This window comes from Clupea harengus, chromosome 11 (assembly GCF_900700415.2).
Source record: "Clupea harengus chromosome 11, Ch_v2.0.2, whole genome shotgun sequence".
In the NCBI taxonomy this organism is placed as follows: Eukaryota; Metazoa; Chordata; class Actinopteri; order Clupeiformes; family Clupeidae; genus Clupea; species Clupea harengus.
The window spans coordinates 309262-319261 of record NC_045162.1 but is presented as its reverse complement, the minus strand read 5'-3'; the positions used below and the strand labels follow the sequence as shown (position 1 = coordinate 319261).

At 44.8% G+C, this 10000-nt stretch overlaps 1 protein-coding gene across 1 annotated transcript; it reads right to left on the bottom strand.

The window, feature by feature from the left end:
• Nucleotides 1-3343: 3343 nt before the first annotated feature.
• On the bottom strand, nucleotides 3344-5821 carry hoxa2b (homeobox A2b). The gene is made up of 2 exons (XM_012840196.3): nucleotides 4955-5821; nucleotides 3344-4341 (listed from the first exon to the last, which is right to left on the bottom strand). The coding sequence occupies exons 1-2, from the start codon at nucleotides 5319-5321 to the stop codon at nucleotides 3608-3610; spliced, it is 1101 nt and encodes a 366-aa protein (XP_012695650.1). The 5' UTR covers nucleotides 5322-5821; the 3' UTR covers nucleotides 3344-3607.
• Between the last annotated feature and the right edge of the window lie 4179 nt (nucleotides 5822-10000).

Here is a 10000-nt window from a genome sequence, read left to right as displayed (position 1 = left end):
GACTACCTCTCTAACCGCTCTAACTATCACAACACTCTTTTATTTAATCCAGTAGACTACCTCTCTAACTATCACAAGACTATTTTATTTAATCCAGTAGACTACCTCTCTAACTATCACAGCACTCTTTTATTTAATCCAGTAGACTACCTCTCTAACTATCACAACACTCTTTTATTTAATCCAGTAGACTACCGCTCTAACTGTAAGAACACTCTTTTATTTAATCCAGTAGTCTCCCTCTCTAACTGAAAGAACTATCACAACACTCTTTTATTTAATCCAGTAGTCTACCTCTCTAACTATCACAACACTCTTGTATTTAATCCAGTAGTCTACCTCTCTAACTATCACAACACTCTTTTATTTAATCCAGTAGACTACCGCTCTAACTGCAAGAAAGTAATTGTACGTAAACCAGGTTACACGTTAATGATGACGTCTACTGTATTTATCACACTTGGCCAGCTTCATGCGCGTGCCGGACCCCTCTCCACTCGCGAACCTGTTCCGTTTCACTCGCTATGGCTGCGCGCGGCTGGTTGCTACCATAGACATATAAATTATTATATATATATATATAGTTATATATGTCTATGGTTGCTACCAGTTGTAAGCATTGCGTGTCATGGCCTCTTCTATTTCTACCTGTTACTTGTCTTCCTCTAAAAACAGTCAAACAGTCAAAATCTTGCACAAAACTTAGAAGTAACAGATTTGCCCACAAATGTTGTTTGTTGAGTTTCATCTGATGACGTTAGATACGAGCTGAGAAATGAAGCACGTTATAATTGTCCCCGGTCTCCCCAATAGGCCACCTGGACTCTTTACGGTTATCATTATAGATGATTTCATTTTTGACAAGGAGTCATAGTTTATTTTAAAGGGAAAGGTCATATACTCTTGTAGAATATGTTAGCATTAGGCAGCTTAGGCTACTTAGTGCAGAGTAGCGATCACCAGGCAGCTGCTGTTGACAGTCGAGTCACGTCAGCCTGTTCATTAAGAGTTTCCGTTAGTGTTGGAGCTCGCTGGTGACTTTCAGCAGTTCGGGACGGTGACGTAGCTTCCAGGTCGCCGAATGGAGGGTAGGCTGCTGAAAATGGAATATTTTCCTCCTTGCCTTCGTGCGCGCGCAAAGGGGGGGGCTTACTGCTGTGGCATGGGCAGATCAATAGAATAAAGGCACGAGACAGCACAGCTTGACCGCGAGGGAGACCTCCCCCTTCATTGTGATCGAACTGCAAAATAGCTATCAATTGAATACGTGTAAGACACATAATTCAGGCAAACCATTTCAGACAGGGCTTTGGATATATATATATATAACTGAGACATGTATCATCTTAGTTTTTAAAATAATATTCCATAACAAAATTGTATGTCACTGTAAACAACAACATCCTATAGCCTATGGCCGACCAACAGGTGCCCTTTGGATTGATTCAACTCCTGCAGTTAATATGCTACTACGACTGGGCCTGAGCGACGGTCACTCCGTTTACCCCTAACCCTAAACTCCTACACTTAGTATGCTACACCTACAGTTAGTATCCTACTCCTACAGTTAGTATGCCACTGCGACTGGGCCTGAGCGAAGAGAGAGAAGTTCATGTCGGACCATAGGGGAAGAGGGGGTACGGATGACGTGATGCTCTCTCGTTCGTCGGATTGTCATTTCTGTTGTTAATCACGTCAGTTCTGTTTAATTGGAGCGAGACAGCTCCGTGTTCCGAACGTGAAGCGACGCCAAGTGAACTGGGAGAGAGCGCGCGAGGGGTAATCCCTGGAGAATTTAGAAATGGCGATTGTGATTAGTGGACTAAAGTGAGTCCTGGCACCCCTTCAAGTGTTAGTGATAAACTCACCACCCCACCCCACCCCCACCTCATCCCGAGCACCCACTCCGAGCAGTGTGTTCAAAAGCGAATATTAATATGAAGACATCAGACCCGGAGGTGCAGGCCAGCCTACGGTCCCGGAGGAGCGGGAGGTGCAGGCCAGCCTACGGAGCCTCCCGGAGGAGCGGGAGATGCAGGCCAGCCTACGGAGCCTCCCGGAGGAGCGGGAGATGCAGGCCAGCCTACGGAGCCTCCCGGAGGCAGCGGATGCGGCCTCTAGGCCCGAGCCTGTAAGACCCTGCCGGAGGAAGACTATTGTCTCACTGCAATCGCTCGTGCTCTGAGAGTGTAGCAGAAAACATGGGGTGCGCGCGGCCGGAAAACACTCACACAAAAAAAAAAACATTACACACACATTACACACATTTCTTCTTTAGGTTATGAGGTGTGACCAGACGTATTCTCGACAGCGGCACAAACTCTCAAAAGTAATAACATATGGTAATGGCCGACCTCTACCGCCAGCCACAGCATCCAATATCACTCCTAGTAAAGTTTCAACATAATGTCCTCTATCAACCTGATTCAGAAGTTAGGCTACATGTGATTATTGTATCACTGTCCCATATATTCAGATAATATAAAACATTACAAAATAAAAGCAAAGTAAAATCAAACAAAATGAAATAAATATTCTCTGGCAGAATAAGGCTGAATTATGCGCGCTACACACACTCGGCACGCAGCCTCTTGTCGGAGGTTTAATAGGCCATAAAATGTAATTGCTTAACTCCAAAACGGCACGGGCTTACAGGGCGAGCTCCCGGCCTGGCCGGTACACGAACCGCCGTGTTTTTATTTGTGAAGTCGACGCGAGGGAAATCAATCTCTTTAATGACATAGTCATTCATAAAACAGAACCTGATTTATGCATTCCTCTACATCACAGGCCGGCTCCAAAGCGCCGGGGAAAATAGTCTCTTTAATTACAAATAAACTTAAAATAAAATGATTCAGTTGCAATGTTATAATCGCATTTTCCTGTTTTTAGGCGTGTATGAGTTCTCATTTCTTAAAGTTGGACTTTTATATTGGTAATTGGTTCTATTTTGAACATTGTTTTTAAGCACAGAGCCGGTCGGCTTTAACGACTCCATAAACGCTGGTTACTGCAGCAGTGAAACTCACACACAGTCGCCTCTTCCCTCTCCTCTCAATGCCCGCACCATTATGCAAAGCCGTCAGCCTAATTATAATCTAATTAAAGTCACTTGTTGCACGGAATCTTCACATTTAATTTGTATAAATTCCGATATTTGGCCTTCTCCAGAGAGCAACATATTTGTCTGCTTACTCTGCCTTCTGCGAGTGTTTTCATTGTCCCCAATTAAATAACTGTGTTTACATAAACGTGTGCCTCACGTAGAAAATATTAAATAAATGTGTGCCTCACGTAGAAAATATTAAATAAATAAATGCACAACACTGAGATTCTCTCCAGTTACAAGTACAAATTTATTCTAAGAAAATATGAAGTTACCTGAAAGGGGATACAAAAATAAAATGAGAAAATATTTATTTATTTCCTGCATTGACGCAACTTGTAAACACATAGATTCTTAATTCGGTTATTAGCAAACTTACCTCTTTAAGGTTAATGGACTAATTAATTAAATCATGAGAATAAAAGAGGCAATAGCGCGGAGAGTGTGAGACGCAGATTGTTAGGGAGATAGTTCTGAACTTAACTTCGCTACGGTGTCCGGTCAGTAGCTCAAGTGATGCAGGTCGATGGTGGTTAGCGTCTCCGAGAAAAAATCAAACCCCTCGGACGAGATGCCTACGGGGCTATCAACCGAGTCTGACAGGCTCGGGGATACGGAATCCGAAAGGTGGAGGCAGGCCTCGGAGGAGAAAACGTGAAAGTCCTGCAGAGAAATGTCCAGGGCCGGGGAAGCGCCATTGTCCCGACCAGATGCGCAATCCACCGCCATTGTTGAGGCGCAGGCCGGGACGGGGGGTGATGGGCAGGGGAAATGTTTCGGATTTTTCTCATTGCTGCCGAGGGCCGAAACAGTAGAGCTGGGGCTCTCCCCATTGTGCCCGTGTTGGGACTGTTGTGACGTTATGGTATTTTGCTGGAACTGGTATGTCTCTCTTTCCAATAGAGCCCCGGTCACATTGTTCCCCGCCTGCTCGTAGAACGACTTTCCGTCGCCCTGGTCACTGTCGTGATCCTGACTCTTAAACGTGCCCCCCTCGCCGTGATGGTTCTCCTTGCAGTGCGTCTGTCTCTTGTGTTTCATCCTGCGGTTCTGAAACCAGACCTTCACCTGCCGCTCCGTCAGGTCCAAAAGGGCGGCTATCTCCACGCGCCGGGGTCTGCATAGGTACTTGTTGAAGTGGAACTCCTTCTCGAGCTCCAGGAGCTGGGTGTTAGTGTACGCGGTCCTCAACCGTCGGGTCGTCCCGCCACCGCCGTCCGAGAGCTCGGGCGATCCTGGAAAGAGTTCAACACACAAGGCATTATTGATAACACTGCTAATTACATCCAGTGATTGTTACTGCCCGCCGCCACGCCACGCCACGCCACGCCACGGGGCCCAGTCTCACAAACACGTCAAATATATTGCTGTTCTCCGGGGGCATAAATTGTTTGTGGGAATCCAGCCACGGTACTCAAATAATTTGTGTCCTGTAGCTCAATGCCAGAAAGCAGTGATGGTTCAGGGGGAGAGGACCGGCCCGGCAGAAGATTAATGGACACGCCAGCTGCCGACTTGAGTAACAGCAATCTATCACTCTTCATTACTGTCAAATATTAAAATTCATGCACTGCTCCGCGAGTAGCCCCACATCATGGCGGGAGTTTAGACGTCTTCCAGGACATAAGTAGCCTGGCAAAAAACTTTTAAACAACTAACCAAACACTTACCATTACAAAAAGTCCACAAGTATAGGACAATAGAAAATCATATGGCAACGGACATTTCAGGACCATTCCTACAGGTAAGATGCTGCACTGAACACTGCCACACCGCAGGATAAAATACATAAAACATTTAAGCCCCTGAACCACGAAAGGAAATGAAAGACATATTTCAGTGAACTACCTTGAGGAGAAAAGTAAAGGGCTCCCGTGTCGTGTGTTGTCGCAGCCGACGTTGCCTGATTCTTCTTGGAGGCTTTCTTCTCCTTCATCCACGGGTACTCGGGGGGGAGAGAGGCGTTGGGCAGAGGACAGGTACCGGTACCGATGAGGCTCTGCTTGGGCCGGCTGTGTCGGGGGTGGCTGCCCGGGTTCAGGCTGGGGATGGTCTGCTCGAATGGAGGTGGAATCAGTGTCGGGTGTGAAAGCGTCGAGTTCTTGATTGATGAACTTTGAAATGCATCACCGACAGGGGGAAAAGACGTCAAGCACTCGGCGAGCGACGGCTGACTATTGATAAAACCCGTCTCTCGCTCGAATTCGCAATTCATCTCCAACCACGTCCTAGAAAATTCAGCCTTCAGTAAATCTGTGGCCCAGGAAAAAAAATAATGAAATATCGTGGCCGGTTTTTTTTTAAAACTATTTTACTGATTCCGGCCGTATGGGGACCGCGATGCCATGAAACTATTGCTTTCATGGAGACAAGGTTGAAATTGGACCGTATTGCTTGTCACATGATTAGCTCTGTCCAATGACAATTTGGGGTTTAATCAAAAGAAGCCAGTGTCTGTGTGATTGATCGAAAGAGTCTGAGGGGAACGCCTCGCGCTCGGGGTAGGGCTGCTTTATTTACACATTTATGGTCAGTTTGTCCTGCAGCCCCGTGGACCTTAAGTAGTGTGTTTCAGAAGTAGTGTGTTTTAGAAGTAGTGTGTTTCAGAAGCTGCTGGCCAGGACAACGGGCGCACCGCTCACGCGCTCACCTCGCGCGCCGCATCGCACTGCTGCCTGTCACCTCACAAATCATGTCAACACTCCAGCCTATAACACCCCCCCCCTCCCCACACACACACACACACACACATCGTTATCAAACTAACCCATTCTAATCTGAAGAGTTTTAGGAATAATTCTTCGCAACGAAAGTGTGCCCGCGTGTCATGCGCGTTCACCTCTCATTGAATGCACGCGCGCCGCCACAACACGCGTGCACACAGATGCTTGGCTGCTGCTCTCTCGCGCGCGCGTTCACACACGCCAACACAAAGCCCCACACGTGAACGCGCACCCAGGAAGAACATCCGTTGAAGAAGAATATGTTCGAAGTGTGTATGTTTGTTCTTGAGGGGTGTGGAATCCGCACCAATAACATTGGGATGTTCAAAATGGAAGCCGCAAAGTAATCTGCATTGCAGGATACTCCGAAAAACCACAGTCCACACTGCTGTGAGGGTTAGAGTTAGAGTATTCCCAGCATGCAGTCCGCATAGTTATTACTCCTCCATTAAAGTATTTAGGAATACTAATAAATAAAACCATAAAGACAAAGAACAACAAGCAAGTATACTTGTTAAGTCTTGACTATAAAGTGAAACCTTTGGCCTGAATTCTAGCGCCGTTCATATCGGTGTTCACATTCCCTCTTCTGATGACTAAAAATCGATTCATATCCTTCGACTCAGGTGAGGTGGTGAACAGCGAGTGAGTCACACGGCAGCCTGTGTCCTCCTCTCTGCAGCCGTGTGGAGGTCGCAGGCAGGCTGTGTCCTCCTCTCTGCAGCCGTATGGAGGTCAGCATACTACGGTTACTGCGGAGCCCCTGTCCCCCTGTCCCGCTGTACACTGTCACCACTCTACTGTACTGTACTGGAGGGCTTTCAGTTAATCCCATTGTGCTGTACTGTGATAAATGTATCCGCTTAAAACATTTTCAATCAAGTGGGGTTTGTGTTGTTGTGTGCAGTAGTCGCTCTCGGAGAGGGAGTAGGCCTCGAGCACTTTATTGCTTATATTCCAAACAAAGAGCCCTGGAAGCCTGCACGCGATCAATCTTCCTCGCCAGAAGCCGTGACAGCTTACTGCCCTCGAGAACACATTTAAAGCATCTAACACTCTCCCGCCTCATACGCGCGCTGGACAGGCCAAAGCACATCACCACCACCGCACAAAAATGTTTAACATTCTACTACTACGCTCTTTTTATTTTTAACGACCAATAACCGGAAATGGACTATGTCATATTTCGATGTTGGGAAGGTGGGAGGGTGGCCAACGGCAGTGGTTTCCTTCTTTTTCCTCACATTTAGGAAGTATTTTCTCTTTTGAAAAAGATTGTTCTTATCGAAGAAAAGCTTTCAGCATGAGTAGGACGAGCTGTTCTCAGGAAAAAGAACGAATGTTTTGTGGTCACAGTGGAGCTTTTGTATGGACAGGAGCGTGGGATTCGGCATTCTTCAAATCTACCCACTCCATCCTTTTCTAAACCAAACCGCTTTTTCTCACGGTTACAAACACAACTTTACTCGGCGCTGTGTGTGTGTGCTGCCTGTAAATATAGCAGATTCATCTTGATGATGCTGTAATTCGGTGTGCATTCCAGGGAAGTAAGATTCGGTATCAGGCGCGCGCCAAAGTGAACCGTGTAGCAGGAGACACAATGGCGCGCGGACAGACACACCTTTTGTGTGAATAAAAACATCGGAATGGCGAACTAGATGTGAGTACTGTACTGTCTCCGGGATGAGTGTGGAAGAGACGTTATTAAGATGAATTTTCTATGATGTATGAAACAACCGTTAAATGTTTCAGGATAGATTTCATTACCAAAATCATAAATAGTATTCATGGCGGTGCAAAATTCGATTATGAACTTGAAATATTATCTGTAAATATGATAATAACGGGGTAGTGGTGTCGAAAATGAATTTTATTATTATCGAAACATATATAAATCACCAGGTATTTTCGAAAGATAAATTGTAACTAAGGACAAGGCACCCAGGCCTAAATCTCCATGAGCTGATTTTACACATCGCACCTCTTCACTATTTTTTTTTATCTTTTGCCTTTTTCGTTTTTAATTATTTAATTATTTATATAAATGTAGCATTGTTGTTTTTGTGCGCAGATAAATTATTATAAACGTGTGAGGAGAAGGCTACTGTGTCTCGGCCTGAGACTTTGGTGATTACTGCTGTGGTGACGGGTGGCGATTTCCAGGTCGTTTTCGCCCGCGGTGCAGTCTCGCGCTGAGCACTTAAATGTGGACTTTATTTGATGTAAATAAAAGTGGTCATCTGAGGTCCAAGCCCGAGTATTCTTGTCAGTGTGGATGATGTATCTGGCGCGCGGAGAGCTTGAACGCCCGCGTAGCCCGCTGACCGGCTGTTCTGGAATAAATCACGGCGCTCGAGACCTCAGCTGAGAATGAAATGTGATCTCAGTTTGACAGTTGACTATTGTGCAAACATACGGTTTCTTTATACGGTTACATTAATGGTATTATTATTATTATTATTACCACCTAATGAATCGGAACAGCCTATTATTACTTTAAAAAAAATTACTTCAACAAAATGCTTCCAAAATAAAAACAATTTGTGCATTTGCAATTTGATTCATTATGAAAAGCATTTTACGTGCGCTCGAACACTCACGAACACATTATTTATATTTAAATAAGTTTGGATTTTGTATTGTCCTAAGCGTTTTAGGAGTACGAGAACAAGGATAATCTGTGGCCCAAAAAGACAAGCATTCACAATTCAAGAAAAGGAGCAAGAATTCCGTTAACGAAGGGCCGTGAAGCGGAGGGGCTTAAAAACACCTCGCGCCCGATGGAAGGCCGGCTCAGGCCGCGAGCTTTAATAGCTGCTACTCCAGGGTCACGCGGCAGACCTCGGTTCTGTGTGAATCTGTGAGCTTAGAGAGCTAGAGGGTGTTTATTTGTATGACCGGGGGTGGCGGACGCTCCTCTGGCACTGTCCGTGATGGATGAGCCTCTCTCTCTCTCTCTCTCTCTCTCTCTCACACACACACACACACACAGACTGACACGAACACACACACATTTGTCCCATACTCAAACTCCTAAAGGGAAGTACTTCGTTATTTCCGTGTATGTCTACAAAAATCAATTAGGCCTATGATATTAAACTGAAACCACACACACACACACACACACACACTGCTGCCCAGGCTGTGGCGTTCGCTAGCCGAGTTTTTCTAACAGTTCTTTGACGATGCAGTTGGTTTGTCAGGACGCAGGATTCATGTACAAGTGGACTGTCATTGGAGTCTGTGTGAGCCGGCTTAGGGGAAGGACAAAACTTGCTCTTGTCAATGTCTACGGGTACACTGTTTTTCAGTATCCATGGCTACAGGTACACTCTTCTTCAGTATCCATGGCTACGCCAGCACTGCTGCTATGCTTGACGTCCTCAGGCTCAGGCATACAAACATTGACCTTTAAAACAGAATATGAAAGTGAATGAGAATCATATTTCATTGACCTTTAAAACAGAATATTTAATTTGGTATTTTCTCATAAAGGTCACCGGACTGTCCAGAAGCCTATATGTGAAACAGTCTTTGCTGCAGTCACTCAGTACTCACTTATATAAAGTTAATCAGTAATCAATTACATAAAGTTAATCAGTACTCACTTATATAAAGTTAATCAGTACTCACCTACATAAAGTTAATCAGTACTCAATTACATAAAGTTAATCAGTACTCACTTATATAAAGTTAATCAGTACTCACTTACATAAAGTTAATCAGTACTCACTTATATATAGTTAATCAGTACTCACTTACATATAGTTAATCAGTACTCATTTACATAAAGTTAATCAGTACTCACTTACATAAAGTTAATCAGTACTCACTTACATAAAGTTAATCAGTACTCAATTACATAAAGTTAATCAGTACTCATATACATAAAGTTAATCAGTACTCAATTACATAAAGTTAATCAGTACTCACTTACAGTGGCGGCTCCTGAAAAAATTCTCGGGGGGGGCAATTTTTTTGATAATGATTAAGGCAGGTAGGTACATTAAGTTAGCTGATTAACTCATACAGCAATACCTTTTTGTCCACTATTGGCAGCAGCCAACAGTAATATGTCCCCTCTTGCTGCATAGCTAGAGTAGCAAGTTACAGGTGGAAAGCTATGGAAGAAAGTTGCATCCAGGAGCCTTCATAAGCAAACATGATGTGG